Genomic DNA, 18,885 nt, shown 5'->3' with positions numbered 1-18,885 from the left:
TTAGGACACTTCCTAAACAACTCAACAAATAATATTTAAATTTCAAACTTAAAACATGCAGTTATTAATACATATTACAATTAGTGCAAGGCAACATATTTAGGTCCTGGTATAAGAGGACATCATCGATTTTCTATATTCGATATAACAGTAGTTCGAATATATATTTTTTTATTAACTTGTTTCCATTGATATCCAAGATTTCTATTTTTTTAGTAATTGAAAATTTAATTAATTGATCATTTTTGCGGAAATTGAGCAGTGCATAGAAATGTTTTGAAAAACTATTTGTTTTAGATTCATAAGTGAAATGTTATTAATTTTTCTAACATTTTGATTATTCTAGTATCATTTTATAGTTGTTGTATCATTTTGATTAGTTCATTGGGCTTGTGAAGTGTGAACGTATTTGGATTAGTTTATTCACAAATATGTTCATGGACTTGTTTGCTGAGTTTGTTCACCAACTTTAAAGTATATATAATCGATAACAACATCAACACACGAGGGATGTAACAAAAACATCATGTGGATTGATATTATTACTACTGCATTCTTCTTATTTTTTAAAACTATACTCTATCAATTAATCTTTCTTTTATTTTCTGAAAATCTCTATCAACTAATCTTGTTCATAAAAAAATCAGCACATCAAATGATGAAATAGTCATTGAATTTGTCTAGCAAAAAAAAGATCTAAATATATTACTTACATGAGATGTGGTTGTGGAATGATGGAAAGCTGATTACATTTTGTGGTCCAAGTGTAGTTGAGTGCTGTCATTATTAATACTACTACTACTTTAATACATTACTTAAGAGTGAAAATTTTGAATTATAGATTGAAAACTCAATTAAACCAATTAAATACATCAAGTGTTACTACTGAACTATTACTATGGGTTTGAATTCTGTTAACTTTTGTTGGTAATAAAATAAATAATTAATGTCGATAATGCAAAATTGGTAGTTGGCACACAACTACATATGCATAATAGATCAAGTAGTTAGATAAATTATGATTTTATAAAGTAGATAAATTACTATAGCTAGTCTACTATAGTTAGCCCATTAGTAGCTTAACCTAAGTTCTTAGTCCATTTAATTTGTAATGGGCCTTGGCTATTGACCCAACTCCCTTAGCTATTAATAATCTTAATAATGGAAAAAAAATTTAACATTAAATCCATAAAATAAAAGAGAATAAAAAAAAATATAATTAAAATATTATTAGTAGATAATAAAATAGATCTTACTAAGAAGGAAAGAAAATTGATTTCTATAAATAATAAAAAAATTACTATTAGTCGTTGAATGAATGATTGCTATATATTTTTGCCGAAATTATACTTTGAAGTGATTAGAGCATCCACAATGGCGGTGAGCCCACCGGCTAGCTGATCCCTGGCGCCATTGCAGCCGGCGAGCGCCAAATCGGCGGAAAAAACAGCGAGCGCACGCCGATTCCCGACCGCTGGCCGATGCGCTCGCCGATCGGCTGGCCGCCATTGCAGGCTCCCGATCGGCGAGCGATCGGCAAGCGGATTTTATTTTTTTTTAATTTAATTTTCGAAACATTATATATACGCGATTTGCACGTCATTTTCATTTGCACCACTTGTTTAACGAGTATTCTCTCTATCTTAATTTCTGTACAAGAGCAACAACGCGAAATGAGTAGCGCGGGTGGTAGTAGTGGTGGTAGTGTTGGGGATGCTGAGGAGTACGACCGACGAATGAACGAAGCGTTGGAGGCGTATACGTCCCGTGAGATAGACCGGCTGTTACAGAGGGCCTTGCAGCCGGCGGTACCTCGACCTCGACCCGTTGTCCACCGCCGAGCAGTGATTGAGCGGGATCACGTAGCTGCACATCAGCGGCTATATGAAGACTACATTGCACCGTAGTTGCAGTTTAATGCCGACCTTTTCAGGCGGCGTTTTAGGATGAGCAAGGCCCTGTTTATGCGTATTGTTGACACTTTGGAGCGTCGATATCTGTATTTCCGCTTCAGGCACGATGCCGCTGGCAAACCCGGCCACACACCTATTCAAAAGTGCACTGCAGCAATCAGGCAGTTGGCCTACGGAGGTGCGGCATACATGTGGGACGAATACATCCACATCGGTGAGACGACTGCCCTTGAATGTATGAAGTATATTTGTCAGGGCGTGGTTGAAATATTCGGTGATCAGTACCTTCGAAGCCCTACCCCCGAAGACTGCCAGGAACTGATGCAGATGCACGGGGAGAAGCATGGGTTCCCGGGTATGTTAGGCAGCATAGATTGTATGCATTGGGAGTGGAAGATGTCACGCCCGCATTTCCTAAGGATAGGAAGTACGGTGGACCGCGACTAGGGGAGGAATAAAGAAGCGGGGAAGAAAGGGGAGAACAAGAATACTTGACCCGAAAACGTTTAATTAGAGGAAGTTCACTTCAAAACAATGCACTGTAGCGACATTTCTAAAGTTAAAGTAAACAGAGTTTAAATGAAAACATTGTATCGGATTACAAAGCAGCGGAAAAGACCAAGAGATAGATAATGCCGGGTATGACGACACGACACCATCCAAAAGGCAAAGTAAAAACACAATTTTGACTTTAATTGCTCAACATCCGTCATCCCCATCGTCGCTCAACCTGCACATTAAGAAAACAACATGCAGGGCTGAGTACTTATTGCACTCAGTGGACACACGCCAAAATCATAGTTTGTCATGCCATATCAGTGTAACCTTGGGGTTTTAAGTGTAAGAAAATAACCCAAGTACACTAAAACATATTTCATAAATTCGACTGCGCAGTCATTTTCAGATATTGCCACCCTTATTCCCACCATCATACACTATCTGATCCAACGGGTGACAAGGGGCGTGGCCACACCCCAGGTCAACTAGACCGGCCAACTTGCTCTCAGATGGCTCCCGATCTCGTGTACACTAGCCTGAGGGTTCGCAGCCCAACAGACCCGAATTCGATTAAACATATGTGGTAAACCACTTCAGATAGGTTTCAAAATAAAACAGTTGGCAAGACAAACAGTTCACCTCCATAAACATTTCCGGAACAGCGTCCGTAGTAAAAATAACCCACAAAATAGTAGGGTAGAAAAGCCCACCTCAATTGCTTAGCTTTTAAATAGTTCCCTTCTTCAACCACAATTTCCTCGTAAAAGATCACCCTTTGAAAGATAAATAATTATCATAATTAGAGTCAGGAAAGACGAGGTTTAAACGACAATGCATGATTCCTACGTGGATGACTTCAACATCTAGCACGTTACACGTACACACACTTAACAACATCTTATAAGCCAATCACACAAAATCACACGTCCGGAACACACCACGCACGCACCCGACACGCATACAACGTACTCAAGACGCGCACACGACACACACGCAACACTCATACTCCCGGCATACCCTCACTGTGCAAACGGCTCACTTGGCTCGGAAAAGGTTCGGAAAAAGGATCGGCGTCTCGGCCTGGCTCGGTGTCTCGGCCGCCTGGCTCGGCACCTCGGCCGGCTGTCTCGCCGCCTGCTCGGTGTCTCGGCCGACCGTCTCGGCTGCCTGGCTCGGCACCTCGGCCGACTGTCTCGGCCGCCTGGCTCGGCACCTCGGCCGACCGTCTCGGCCGCCTGGCTCGACACCTCGGCCGACCGTCTCGGCCGCCTGGCTCGGCACTGGCTCGGCGTCTGTCTCGGCATCTGGCTCGGCACCTGGCGCGGCACCTGTCTCGGCACTGGCTCGGCACCTGGCCCGATCAAGTGTACACCCGTTTTCCCCCAACCCACGATTCTCAAACCTTATACGACATTCCCACCATACATTCTACATCCCAAAACACACCCAAACCCATGGGATCAACCCTTCAAAACTCTCCACAACACTGCCCTAGGCCGAACCCCAAAACTCTCGGCCAACACACACAAACCACCCGAACCAAACGCTGTTTTCCCCGAGCCATCCCCTGGCCAAACACATCCACATACCTCACACTATCGAAGCACCCAGAATCACCCCCATTGCACACAAATACATCCCCCAAAAACATACATCCATCAGAAAAGTGCAGTTGACTTACAAAAATCATTATAAAATCATCCGACATCCAATGAAGCTGAAATTTACACACCACACAGAAGACACACCAAAGTTTAAACAGTTAAAATTTCGTACTAAAAGGAGATCGTTTGCTCAGTCAAAAAGGGGTCGGAACCCACTGTCAGTCACCACCGAAGACATACCCCACACAAACACATAATCACAAAGCCTATACAGCATCTAAAACATTCAAAACGTCCTAAATGCATGTGTTTTCGAAATTATCATGAGTTAGGGTCTTGGGTTACCTTTCCCGGATAGTTCAAACGTAGTTCAAACGCTTTACTTCCTCTTCCGACTCCGATTCACAACGAGAGAGAGTAACACCTTGAAGAATCCAAGATTCGATGAGAGGGAGTGAAGGGAAAAAGGTGAGAACCGAGGGGGAGAAAGAGAGAAGCCTTACCGGTGAGAGAACAACTTCGAGAGAGAGAGAAATGAGCGACGGTGAGAGGGAAAGGTTGAGAGAGAGTAGATAGTTTTTTTCTATTTTGGATCGGTTGTGAGGAGTGGGGAGAGGTTGAGAAATTAGTGGGAGAGGGGGAGGGGTTTTCGAAAAAGAGAGAGGGAGAGGGAGAGAAAACAATTAGTTAATTAGGATGTTTAATTCATTGATTAATTAATTATCCCAACTAACAAATGCTTAGGTAAAAACATATCCACAAAAAAAATAAAATAAACAAATAAGATTTACCAACCATATCTTAAACAAGATATTCACAAAAATTCAAACCTTACTTAAAAGAATAAAATTCTATATATTTTTTTTTTCGGATATTACAGAAGAATTGTCCCGCTGCCTGGAAGGGGTTCTACATGACCGGCTACAAGGGAAAGAATCCCACGATGATCCTCGAGGCCGTAGCTGATCATCGGCTGTGGATTTGGCATGCATATTTTGGTGTAGCCGGGTCGAACAACAACCTCAAAGTCCTCAACTCATCGCCCCTTTTAAACGAGCAGTGCCAGGGCGTCGGTCCGACCATCAGTTTTATCGCCAACGGGAACCAGCATGATATGGGCTACTACTTGGCGGATGGGATATAACCTAGGTGGCCCGTCTTTGTGAAGACGATCAGGTGCGCATCAGATGAGAGGAAGGCCTACTTTGCGGAACAGCAAGAGTCGGCGCGCAAGGACGTGGAGCGCGCATTTGGTGTGCTCCAGTCTCGATGGGCGGCAATTAGGGGTCCAAGGTTGTGGCATGTCGACTGCATTGCTGATATAATGTACGCCTGTATTATCATGCACAACATGATTGTCGAAGATGAATGTGCACAACTGACTAGTTGGGCCAACGACGATAATGAAGCCGGTCCAAGACACGAAGTGGCCGCCCCGAACGTACGAAGTGGGGTACCTCATGATGAAGCCAATCGCCTCCAAGCACATGCCGACATGCACCAAGTAGAAGTTCATATTCGACTCCAAAAGGATTTAATTGAAGAGTTGTGGGCGCGGAGGACTACACGGAGTTAGAAATTTTTTAAATTATGTAATTTTTTTAATGTACCTTCTTTTATTTAAATAAAATTATTGCACTTTCCCGTATCTGTATCATAAGTTGAAGTCCGTATTTTGTGTGATTGTTATTTTTATTATTTTGTTTATTGTGGCTAGGCTATGGCTAGGCTATTGCTTGTCCAGTTGCTTGTCCTGATGATGTGGTAGGAGGAGTTTTTAGTGCTGATGATGTGGCAGAAGGAGTTTGTGACTAGACTATGACTAGACTATTGCTTGTCCAAAACCATTGTGGTATGTGAATGCTCTTATATATTGGTTCAATATCTAGATACATAGTTTCTCAACATGTGAGGATGGATGCCTTTTAAATTATGATTTGCAAAAGGAAATTGAAAATAATAATCTCATTTTATAATTTTGAGAATATCCACATTTTGAAGTCTCAATTAATTTTTTCGTTCTTGGTAAGCGGACTATCACGCCTCACTAAATAGTACACTCACATTTTCTTATAAAAATGAATATATATATATATATATATATATATATATATAAAAGGACGTATTCATTTCCTTTTTTATCTTTTGTTCTATTGTTCTTTTTAATCTCAGCCCCAAGATTTTATCATCCGACGGTTAGATTGATGACACATGTCATTTAATAATGCAGATTTTCAGTTGAATAATGCACACCAACTAATAATGCATCATTATAGTATAATAATGCAGATTTTCAGTTGAATAATGCACACAGAGCCTAAAATGATACATTTTAAATTGCTTTGACGCATTAGTAAACAAGATCTTCTGAGCGATGTATATATATGACATCATAGAATCAATAATAAAATGATAGCAATAATAAGTGCGAATAATAAAATTTATACTATCAACTTTAAATATGATGAAAAAGTATTAGGAGCATGAATTTTTAAGTAATAATATTAAATAATAATAATTATGTCATCTATAGATATTTAATTGTCGTTATGTGAAAAACGTGTCACTCAAAATGCAAAGGGCAAAAGAAACAGTATCTTTATATTGATATATTTATACATTTATTTATAATTTGCTTGAAAAGGGTTGAGAAAAGAAAGAACGGCGGCGCATCTTCTCCGCCACCCTCTCTCTTCATGCCCCTTGAACCCTCCGCCTCCATTGAAAATTCAAGCCTAAGCTCAGCTCCTAAATAGACTATATTTATTAGCATTGTTTTACAACAGTGAGGGATTAAATTATCTCTCTTTCCCAAATGTTTTGATTTGCTTGCAAATTTACTCTCTCCCTATCTCTCACCTACTCTTGGAATTGGAGTTTTCATCTTCAAGTATTCATTTTTAACCATTCCAAGAAACTGTATTCAGTTCTAGAGAGAAAAGGGTGGTGCTATTGTATTGAGTTTTGGATAGAGAGAGGCGAGGAGGAGGAGTTCTCGAGGAGGTTTGTGTGGAATATGAGTGTAAAAATGCAATCTTTGGATTCCAATAGAAAAGGGTTTTCCTCGTCGAATTCCAATTTAGGGCTTCAATGGAATCTCCAAGATTCCAATTTTTACCCTGGTGGTGGCTTATTTGCCTCTGTTTCTCAAATGGGAAACGATGATAATGGGGGTTTCAAATTGCCCTATGCTGATTTGCTGGTTAAGTATGTTTCATTGCCTGAGGGTTTCAAGAATCAAGGTCTGTCGGAGGAGGAGAGTGAGTTGGTGGATAGGAAGAAGAAAAGGGGGCTTAAGCTGAAGATTAAGGTTTCTAACCCCTCTTTGAGGAGGTTGATCAGTGGGGGGATTGCGGGGGCTGTCTCTAGGACTGCAGTGGCACCGTTGGAGACGATTAGGACTCATTTGATGGTTGGGAGCAGTGGGAATTCGAGCTCCGAGGTATTCCAGAATATTATGCAGAGTGAGGGGTGGAAAGGGCTGTTTAGGGGGAATTTTGTCAATGTGATTCGTGTTGCGCCTAGCAAAGCCATAGAGGTATAAGATTGGATGGGGTGTTTTTTGTCTACGTATATTGCTTTCCAGTGTTGATTGTGTTCGTGTGTGTAGTTTGTAGTTTGAGTTTACTGAAGTATGATTGCTAGTTTTATCATTTGATTGATTTTATTGAATCATTGTGTTGTTTGTGTGCATTGGAAATTGAGTTGCATTACATACTGATTCGAGTTTGGAATTGGTAGAATGTTTATGATCTAAATTTGCTGGTTTGTAGTGAATATGCGTGAGAAGAAGTCCGAAAGGATTGTTGTGATGATTTCACCTTTTTATCTGTCCAAGACTAATATTCACCTTTGTTTTATTCCAAGTGTTTGCATTGAATCATTCTGTTGTTATTTGTTAATGTATATTGGAAATTGAGTTGGCATCACATGCTAATTGGATTAGAATTTTGGATTTGGTAGAATGTATATGTTCTGTATTTGCTGGTTTGTTGTGAACATGACATATATCACGAGAATGAGAAAGAATCAGAAAGGATTGTCATTTTCTTTGTGATGATTTCCATCTTTTTATCCGTCTTCTAAGTCTTATATCCATCTTTGTTATATTCTAACTGTTTGCATTGATGTTTGATTTCAGTTGCTTGTTACCACTATGTTGTTTTCCCTAACCAGATTTCAACCTCAACCAAATGTAGCAAGAGATGTTTCTTGTGGTCTACGGCCTATACTAAATACCCTTTTAAGCTTTGTCGTGTCTAGCACCTCCTAGAAAATTAACATGACAAAATTGGTCATTGGCTTTCAAACAGAGATGTAATCTTAGGATAGAGACTACGACCTCATTCCTTGTCATTTTACATCATCTAAATTCTTTATTAGTTTTGTACTATGGTTTAGGCCTCTATGAGTAGTTCATGGCACTATCATCTTACTTAGTTGATTATTATATTTTGATTAGCAGATCAGTTAGGAAAGGATTTTCGACCAAGATAGGATTCGATAACTCTTCTAACAATGCACATCCTTCTTATTTGTATATGAACAGTAGTTACGCCTATTTGATTCATTGTCTTTCCCTTCACTTTGCCTGTTGTTATAAGTTTGTAATGAAAATGTGTAGTTTTCCTGTAATTGATTGTGTCTGTAGTTTACTGCATTTTACTGAAGTGTCAATACGTGTTCATATCCATTCCTAAGAGCTGTTTGTTTTCTGTAGTTATTCGTTTACGACACTGTGAACACGAATCTCTCACCAAAACCCGGTGAACAACCAAAACTACGTGTTCCCCCTTCGTTGGTTGCAGGGGCTTGTGCTGGTGTCAGCTCGACTTTAGTCACGTACCCCCTCGAGTTGGTCAAGACCCGACTAACCATACAGGTAAAATATCACCAACACATGACAACACCTACCAGTTTCTTCCATTTCCGTACGAGTTTTTACCTTCATTGCGTTGCCATCCATTTCACAGAGAGAAGCTTACAACGGCTTGCTCGACGCCTTTGTTAAAATATTCCAAGAGGGCGGCTTACAGGAGCTCTACAGAGGCCTCACTCCCAGTCTCATCGGAGTGATCCCGTACGCCGCAGCCAACTACTGTGCATACGACACTCTGCGAAAAGCCTACCGGAAAGTCTTCAAGCAGGAGAGGATTGGTAACATCGAGACCCTCCTCATCGGCTCCGCTGCCGGCGCCATTTCCAGCACTGCCACGTTTCCTCTGGAGGTAGCTCGGAAGCATATGCAGGTCGGGGCCGTGAGCGGGAGGCACGTGTACAAGAACGTGCTCCATGCTCTTGCAAGCATTCTTGAACGGGAGGGGCTTGAAGGCCTTTATAGAGGGCTCGGGCCGAGCTGCTTGAAGCTCGTGCCGGCTGCCGGCATCTCTTTCATGTGCTATGAGGCGTGCAAGAAGATTTTGGTAGAGAAAGAAGGAGAGGAAGAGTAGAGAGATTGACTGAGAGAAGAAGAATAAGGAAAAAAAAATCAAAGATAGGATACAAAGTTTTTTTGGCATTTGACTATTTGCATACCTTTTTATTTCTCTCATTTGAAAGTTTTTTTATATTGAATTTTCTTTCATGGAGTTTTTAGAGAGAGATTCTAGCTGCAATTTCAATGAAGATGTTTGGAATCTACAGAGGTTGAATCTAAATTTTTTGTCAATTCAAATGAGCTTCTTTTATCCCACTATTTATCCAATTTGATACTGTCTGTAGAAATTAATTCCTTCCATATTTGGTAAATTTTTTTAGGTTACCTTCATTTTATTAGTAAAAATATTTCAAATGTTGTTTCTCTTTATTTTTGTTATATTTTACAAATTTTACATTAGAATTCAAATCGTGTCATCTAATGGCAAGTCTATTGGTAATAGACACAATACTTCAACCAATTTTCTCTCTATTTTACAAACGTTGCTTAAGTTCCATTAAAATTCGTGTCGTTCACTACTAAGACTATTGATTATTGGTAAAGGACAAAGAGAGAATTTTATAAGTCCGTGCTTTTAGTCATGGATGTTTGGTACAGTACAAATCTAGAACAATAGGATCAAAATGAAATAAATCAAAAAAATGCAATCTTGAAATAATTTTCAATGAGATAGATTCTTAGAAAAATTACTAGGCATTATGCACCAAAAAAGGGGAATATTATAAGTGTTAAGGCATAGGTTTTTGCCATAAATACTAAATACAAATGCTTGCTTGAAACAACACTGTATACAAAAAAAATAAATTATAGTTTGAATAGAAATTGGCCAAAAATCTTGAGAAAGATTGATAGAACAGAACTTAGCTTTCTCCCCAAAATGACGTTGTTTCTACTTTCATGTCTTCTGTATATATACACAAGCAACCTTAACAGTTGACACCACACTGCCCTTGCGCGGCCCGCTTCGAAGCGTCCGACGTGAAGGGGTCGATGCGGACCCACAGCAGCGAGAAGATCGAGGCAAGTAGGATCGACCAGACAATGACGATGGTCGGGGTGCGGTTCTGCCGCCCGAGGAGACCCTTGAGGAAGGGATACAAGTGGACAATCACCCAAATGGCGAAAAAGAGCTTCCCGAAGAGCGGGCCCCACGACTGGTACCCGCTGTTGATGGCGTACGAGACGCCGGCCACGATCCCGACGATGTTGAACATGAGGACCGTGGTCGGGGGGATGAGGAGGGCCGTCCACTTGAACACGTAGAGCTCCGCGAAGTCGCCGTCCTCGTCGGACGCCTTCGACGTGACCGTGAAGTTGGTGTCGATGCCGGCCAGCACCTTCAGGAGACCTTGAAAGACGGCGAAGAGATGCGCGGACGTCCCACCGATGACCCAGAACTGCTCGTTTCTCCACCAGTCCTCGATGCTGACGCCGCTCCACCTCATTTCGAGTATGCCGGTGGCGAAAATCGAGATGAAGAGCAGAATAAACCACATGCTAGCAAAGTTGCTTATCTACACAAGGATATCAATCGGTCAATATTCATGCTCACGAGACGAAAAAACCGATCATATCGTGTTCGTTACTAACCTCGGGAATGATGAATTTGTTGGTGAGAAGACATATAGCAGGAAGAACACAGTAGGCGAGCAACGGGATCGAGGTGAGCGGGTACACGATGGTGTTGATGTACGCGAGCCTCTCCAAGAGCTGCAGTTTCCCGTTGTAGCCATACCATATCGGGCAATGCCTACTTAGCATGATCTCGATGGAGCCCAGAGCCCACCGAAGCACCTGATTGAGACGATCAGACAGATTGATAGGAGCCGAACCCTTGAATGCTGGGCGAGGAGGCATGCAGTAGATGGAAATCCATCCACGTGCGTGCATCTTAAAGCCGGTCAAGATATCCTCCGTGACGGAACCATAGATCCACCCGATCTGAAAAATTAGGCCCGACCGAGTTAATGCCTCAAACTTCATTTCAAGAAACCACACCAAAAAATCACATAGATGGACTCGAAAAACTAATAAAGTACAACAGTATACCTCTTTGCCCCACTCAGTCTTATCCTCGTATCCACAACTAATGACGTGGATAGCTTCTTTCAATAGAGTTGCAGGATTCGTCGAGGGCGGTATGCCTCCCATTTCCATAAAGGTGGCAGCAATGAAGACAGGAGATTGACCAAATCGCTTCTCCAAGCTCTTTTGAGACATGAGAAGTGACTTCTCGTCGTCATATCCTGTCAAGAAAGCAATTGCATCAATTTTCTACAATTTCTGAAATTTTCAGTTTGGTGATTTGGTCCTATTTTTACAATAACCGAGAACCTACCTTCTACTCCCTCTTCTATGTCCTCCATATTAAAGATCGGGATGGTCGATTCAGTCCTTTTAGCTGCTCTCTTCTTATCGACGTATTTCTTATTGGCATGCCTCCCTTTCTTCCTCGACCCACAACAGCTCTTGACGATAATGTTTGGCTGCAGATCCTCTTCCGTTAGGACAGGGTCGTAACCATACAGCGCTTGTCTGTTGAAGCAGCACCCAGTTCCCACATAGACAGGACCCTGAAGGCCATCCAACCCTTTCAAGTTGATCTGCAGAGACGCAAATTTAAGATAACACGTGGATCAGTGGATCAGAAAGATAGTACCACGGAAATAAAAAGTGACTGTTCCTATAAGTCAAGGGCACGTACATCGAAAAAGACAATGTTACGGTTAGCATATCTATCGTGCAAGTCAATGCCATCGAAACGCTGTGGAAACTGAACGTAGCAGGTCTTCCTTCCGTAAGCAGGATCCATCATAAAGCACATGGCTTCTTTACAAGCTTTACTGTTGTTGAAGTAGTGATCACAATCGACGTTCAAAATATATGCTCCATTAGTAAGGACAGCGGACACACGAATCTGAAGCAAATAACAGAACAACAGGTCACGAATCAGTTACTAGAGCCAAGAGAATGTTGAAGAAAATATGAACTTTCGTGTTTTTCTCCCACTTCTAAATGCAATGCAATTACGAATCACCTACCAAAGCATTCATAGCTCCAGCTTTCTTGTGATGCTGGAATCCAGGACGCTTCTCACGAGAAACATAAACCAATCGAGGTAGCTCATTTCCATCAGTGTCAAAACCTCCACTATGCCCCAGAAAGACCTGATAACGAGAGGCAGGAGAAAGAGTTATAAGACCGGCGATAAACTGGTAAGCAAGTATCATATACTCGATGGGTAAAAATAAACCTGAATCATTCCTGGATGATCCCGTGTGTTGTTCCCAGGCCAAGCAGTTCCATCTTGCATCGTCCACCCTTCTTCAGGCATCTTCTGAGCCTTTGCAACGAGAGCATTTATTCGGACCTTAAATTCTTCGTATTCTCTCTGCAAGAATCATGTTAAGTAGTACAATTACAGCTCATTGTCAATTGGTTTCCTGCTTTAGTATACGATACAACAAGAGACTTGTGATTCACCTTCATTGCTCTGCGTTCTTTGACGAAAGAAGGTTGAATCTTGTCCTTCAGGTAATCTATCTTCTGTTGAAAATAGAACTCAGGTGCCCTAGGTTCGATGTGATGCTTCTTGCAGAAAGGTACCCATTTCTTGGCAAACTCGGCCGTTTCAGAGAGGGCTTCAAAGGTAAGCATTGCAGCACCATCATCTGAAACATAGCATGAGACTTTGTCGACAGGGTAGTCCACGGCCAGGATGGATAAGACTGTGTTGGCAGTTACAAGAGGAGGCTCTTTCATGGGATCCACGGTACTGACGAACACATCAATAGGTGCTAACTGGGAAGGCTCGCCCTCTCTGTCGTATCTATGAACATCAAAGAGAAAAGTTAGGACAATATCACATTTCACAATCCTTTCAACTATGCAGCTGAACATGAAAACCTTTCACTAACCTCAGTGCAAGTCTTTCAAGAAAGGTCTCACGACTAACTGGATACCATTTCGGGAACTGGTCGAGAAGCCATGACAAAGCAAACCAAACTTCGCATATAACAGATGTCAGCCACAGAGGATAAGCATCCTTCACCGGATGGGTGCAACGGTATTGCAAGAAAAATCCCAATATGATTAGCCGAAGAATGATCACAACACGATAGGGGGTAAGATGAGAAGAGGAAATAGGCTGCACGCGGCTCATAGGCTGGCGAGCATCATCAGCCCTGTCATCAATGCAACTATTAGCATCTCTCTATAGGAAAATCTAGAATTTCTAGGGGGAAATTATGCTCGAAAAAAGAAATTACATTTGCAATTCTTCTCCATTTGATCCAGTGCCTTCAATATCTCCTTTCCCTTCACTGTATCGGTTGTTCATGTTTACCATGTTTTTCTCCTGTTTTAGTTTCCAACCTTCGACCCTCTCCTTCCAGTCAACGTTTCCAAGTCCGTAAGAATTCAAGTCTTTAGAAGGGTCGACTATTCTCACAGGAACTGTAGAATATAACAGCATTGTAAACTGTTCACATGAAACAAAGATGAACGACATAATCACCTAATATATTTAACAACTAATTACCCGGCTGTCGTGGATCAACATAAGGGAGGGAGTGAACACGGTCTCCAGGACCCAAAGGACCAGATGTACTTCTAACAGAATGAGTATCTTGTATGGAAGGAGGAATCTCACCAGAGACCTATCAATTATTAATGACACAACACAATCGAATTACACTTTGTCCACGGAATTAGATATGAAGACAAATGCATCACAAGGGAAGAGGCAAACACAAAAGATTTAACATAGATGTACATAAACAAAAGCAACCGTTGTGATTTTGATCAGACTCAAATCAAGTATGCATATATTTATCAAGAATCTGTTTGCTCGACTTACTGGCTGTCCATTGGTAAGAAGTGGGATTGGTTGCTGAGATTCATGTCTAGACGATGCAGAGAGCTCAACCTCATCAGCCTGCCATTGAGATCTAGCCTTCATTTTCCCCTGAGAATAACTAAACTCATTCTCCAAATCATCACCGTCCTCCTCATCGTCATCCCCATCAACTCTCGGACTCCCTATGACAGAACAAATCCATAAGCCTCCATTTCATTTAAAGACACAGGAAACGAAGAATCTTCATGCAAATCATACAAGGCCAACTAACCTTTGTGTCTCTTGTAACGAGTCTTGCACTGCGGGCATGCTTGATTCCCATCTTTCCGCTCATATTCATAACAGGCACGACAAACCGGGAACGCACACTCATTGCAAGCAACAAAGACATCACCAGTGGCAGTCACTCCAACAGTATCTCCACAAATCTGGCATATCTGCCCATTCGGATTCTTCACAGGTTTCGACTGAATACACAACAAGCATTGCAATGATCAGTACACAGTCGAAACAAAAATCAATCCATACAATCAGATTCTTTCTTTGCAAGATCAGAGTATCAAGTCGACTAAATTAAAGAGTATGAAACATCACTAAATTGAATCTGAGCTCAAATTGAACATTTAATCTTAGCTCAAAATTCCACACAAACAACACTACTGAATCCATTTCAATAACAACTCAGCTTCATCCCACATATAGATCTAACAACAGCATTATGCAGACTATTTTCAATCTAATTCTAATAAACAAAAGAAATCTAAAATCCATATCTAAATTCATTCCAAGATCCAAACTTTATCTGTTTTAATCACTCCCAGACTACTAACGATCAGATCCAAACCCAAATTATACGAAAAAAGATATTAGTCCAACAACTAGAACCAAAATGCACTGTGAATTCTAACTATCAGATTAAAAAAAGTAAACAGCATACCCCACTATCAGATTCATGGCAAATTCTAACTAGCTCATTCCTCTTGTGAGATCCAGCCACCATTCCCCCAGTCGCCTCCATTGTCCCCTAATTTACAGCAGGAAATGCTGAATTTCGATCGGTGTGTTTCCTGTTGAATTAAAGCACTCAACACTCGATTCGAGCTGAGAAGAAGAAGAAGGAGAAGAAGAAGCGCATCGAAATCGACTCAATCACTCAGCCATCTCTCTCTTTTTGTGTCTCCTCTGTCTCTATTCACCTCACTTCCGACCACACTCCATCTTTGTCTTTTTATCTTTTTTTCGGAATTATTTTAATTGATTTTATTTCTCTTTTTTCTTCTTGTAATAATATAACGAGTTTTTACCTGCTTAGCAAGTAGCCAGTTCACCTCTGTCTTAAATGGATCTCTTTCTTTTTTTCAATACTAGTATTATTTTGTTTCTATTTTCACTTTTAATGTTAAATGTGGATCACAAATTCACAATATAAATGCATATTTATAGATTTTAATTATGAAAGGAACCAAATTTTTTAACTTTGTGCCGTAAATTTTCGTTAAATATTTTCTAACTATCTACCAAATCCTTTTAAATTATTCTGCCGACACATTACAACTAACAAAAAAAAAACTCTAGTGAAACATTTTTAATAAATCTTAATCGGTTTTATGCTGAATTATTAGTATTAATTATTTAATGCATTTTAATTCAATATTATTGTAATTGAATCAATTTGTCTATAATATAAGTGAACTTAAGATACACAACGGGAAAAGTAGTAAAGAAGAAGTGAAGCAAGGTCCTATAGGGTTTGCTAATTATTCCGCGGGGCAACAAGTAGCTAATTATTCTACAGGAAAATGAGTACATATATTAAATTTAATCTTTTAAAATAGTTTTTACTAAAAAATTTCGTTTTATGACCATGGATTAAACAAATCAAAATTATGACATTAAATTATTATCTCTTTCATCTAACACACCCATGACTAACAAAATGAAAAATGAAAGATGCTATGATTGTTGAATCTTTCTCATATTAGTATGCAGTAAAGTGTAAGTTTAGCCACATAGTCATTTATTTACAATAATTTAGATAACTTATTCTTTCTTAAAAAATTAAAGTATTTTAACCTTTGCTATTGTGTTACTTCATATTAATTGTTATAGATAAACTTTTGTGCGTATTACACATTAAATCTATCTGCATTCTATGTCTAATTTCTTGTCAAAGCATCCTTTAGTAGTTATATGCAATAGATGCTTTAGTAGTTATATGCAATAAATAATGAAAGTGAGTAATATCTTGTAAGTTTTTTAATTCACGTCCCTATAGTATTGATTTTTTCAATCAAAATTATGTTTTCTTTATGAATAAACAGCATCGTTTAAGTAACATATAAGATTTTTTAGTTTCTATATTAGACGAAAATTCTTACCACAAACAAAAAAATTCAACTGAATTTTAAAATTATAGGTCACATACCAATGTTTTTACCAAAATATTTTTCTTCAATTAACCCTAATATTCAATTAAACTGCTGTGGACAGGCTGTATTTTCGTGTGACCGATTGTTGGCGGTTGCTTCTCTCCAATTGAAATTAATATAATAAGCTGTCGGTGGTCTCAAATTCATTTATTATTGCCTCGTTGTTACACTCAATACTAATTAATCATTCAATTCATACTAATTGCTAACTAAATGGAGTTGAACCGACAAAAATGTTCATATACTTACACACAGACTGGTGGGTGCTGATTAGTGTGTGTGATAATTTATTTTCCCTTTAGAAAGTTTGATTTATTCAATTTTGTTTATTGTAGGCTCCATTATTTAACTTTTTTAGATAAATGCATCAAAAGTAAGTTGAGTGTTTCGTCAGTCAAAGTGGGATTTAGAAAAAAAATAATATCGGAGTGGAAATAGGTTAGGTTAGTTTTTGCATAAAGAAATCTCTATGTTGATATTTTATCATATATTATAAACATATAATACAATGTCATTATTAATGGTGTTTGAATCAGTAATATTTGGACAGATAGAACATCCCATCGAAAGGTGTCCATATCATTATTTATAAAATTTTAGTTTGAAAAATAATGGTTGATGAACTTTTTTGATTGGAATGGAAAAATGTAGTGTTAATGGGATACATGGGATAACGATTTTGTAACACACAAATCTTGCAAGTATTACGACTTTCATCTATAGTCAACATAAATTTATCTTGGCTTATATGAATTTATGTCGGCAGCTATTTGAATTATGAATTTTAATTGCCTAAGTGTCACGACCGTAGTTAGCTAAGGATAGCATAACTCGGGGAAACGTGACTAGGGGGATTAAAAGAAGCGGGGATAGAATTTAGGGGAAGAAAAAAAAATAATAAGGCCAAGCGGAACGAGACACACAAATTAACGTCAAAATAGAGAAAATACTTATAACAAAATACACTCGATCATGCAAGGTCGAGTGGTTGTTCATATAAGTTTTGATTATCAGAGTCAAACATAAAGTAGGCACTGCCTCTTAATCGACACAGCGGAAGCAAAAGAACGCGGTCCATGTGTGGAGACATGAACCTCCGAGAGTTTTATTCTTAGCTAGTTACTAGCTTGCACTCCACAGCAATTGTTCCTCCCCCTTTTCACGACTCAACCTGCACATTTAGAAATATATGCAGGGCTGAGTATAAAAGTACTCAGTGAACACGATGCCGAAAAAAAAATACAAGTATACATTTGAAAATATTGTCAAGCCATCGTCACAGTAACACTCGGGGGTTTTATTGAAAAGACCCGAGCTTACTAAAAATATTCACATTGGACTGCAGTCCCTTTTTCCAGTACTTTACCATATCTGATCACATTGTGCCGTTGAGATGGTGTTCTCGCACGGTCACCTTCTCTGCCCATCATGTCAGAGGTTTCCATGTGCCGGGAAGGTGGCCACCTTCCACGGTCACATTCTCTGTCGTTCACGGTCAGAGGATTCCCGTGTACACTAGTCCGAGCGGGGACACCACCCTCACTGGGACCCGAATTCGACTTATATCATCATTCATAATTCACTTGGCCTTAGCCAAACAGATAGGCATCATACAAAAACATTTATGGCAAGACAACATCTAAAAATCACGAACATGTGTTCGTGTTTTCACAAAATACAATTTGTATTTTTAGTACAAGAAAGCTCACCTCGTTCGCTTAGTTCCCTTAACTTGATTCTTTCGTTCCGACTTTACTTGCGAACGTACCCTTTTTAAAACATCACAATAGGAAAAGTACTAATTTAGTTTTAAACTAACTAATTAAATGAGAAATAAAAAAAAACTCAAGGTTTAACTTTATTATTAAAGTTATTATTATTATTATTATTAGAAATTTCCCAAAATTTACACCATCTATTGCTACTTCGTTTGCTAATTCGGTTCCAACTAAAATTGGCGTTCTATACTTTATTCATTATTCTTACAAAAATATAGCACTTGGGCCACAACTAATTATTTTAGCTAACCTAATCATTTCATTCTTAAGCCCAAAATTTAATTTATTCGAAAATTGGGCCATTCATATTTATTTTCAGCTGCACCAATTATCCACAAGTAGTTGGGCTCAATCATTTATTTTGAAGG

The 18,885-nt window shown here is 39.5% G+C and overlaps 2 protein-coding genes across 3 annotated transcripts; one reads left to right on the top strand and one right to left on the bottom strand.

Annotated features, from left to right (window-relative positions):
* Positions 1-6,670: 6,670 nt before the first annotated feature.
* LOC121784999 (adenine nucleotide transporter BT1, chloroplastic/mitochondrial-like) lies at positions 6,671-9,689 on the top strand. Its single transcript, XM_042183320.1, has 3 exons — positions 6,671-7,553; positions 8,736-8,897; positions 8,989-9,689. Exons 1-3 carry the CDS (start codon positions 7,032-7,034, stop codon positions 9,463-9,465), a joined length of 1,161 nt encoding a protein of 386 aa, XP_042039254.1. The 5' UTR covers positions 6,671-7,031; the 3' UTR covers positions 9,466-9,689.
* Positions 9,690-10,151: 462 nt separating this feature from the next.
* LOC121784652 (cellulose synthase A catalytic subunit 1 [UDP-forming]-like) lies at positions 10,152-15,529 on the bottom strand. Of its 2 annotated transcripts, XM_042182846.1 has the most exons (14): positions 15,248-15,526; positions 14,582-14,777; positions 14,311-14,492; positions 13,993-14,110; positions 13,721-13,907; positions 13,370-13,636; positions 12,936-13,281; positions 12,706-12,843; positions 12,494-12,619; positions 12,157-12,369; positions 11,791-12,055; positions 11,502-11,698; positions 11,043-11,393; positions 10,152-10,966 (listed from the first exon to the last, which is right to left on the bottom strand). In XM_042182846.1, exons 1-14 carry the CDS (start codon positions 15,326-15,328, stop codon positions 10,379-10,381), a joined length of 3,255 nt encoding a protein of 1,084 aa, XP_042038780.1. In that variant the 5' UTR covers positions 15,329-15,526; the 3' UTR covers positions 10,152-10,378. The 2 variants fall into 2 exon arrangements, with proteins under 2 accessions (XP_042038780.1, XP_042038779.1); XM_042182845.1 differs by having other exon boundaries at positions 11,043-11,698; positions 15,248-15,529.
* Between the last annotated feature and the right edge of the window lie 3,356 nt (positions 15,530-18,885).

Source organism: Salvia splendens, chromosome 21 (assembly GCF_004379255.2).
Source record: "Salvia splendens isolate huo1 chromosome 21, SspV2, whole genome shotgun sequence".
NCBI lineage: Eukaryota > Viridiplantae > Streptophyta > Magnoliopsida > Lamiales > Lamiaceae > Salvia > Salvia splendens.
This window is presented reverse-complemented; position numbering and strand designations above follow the sequence as displayed.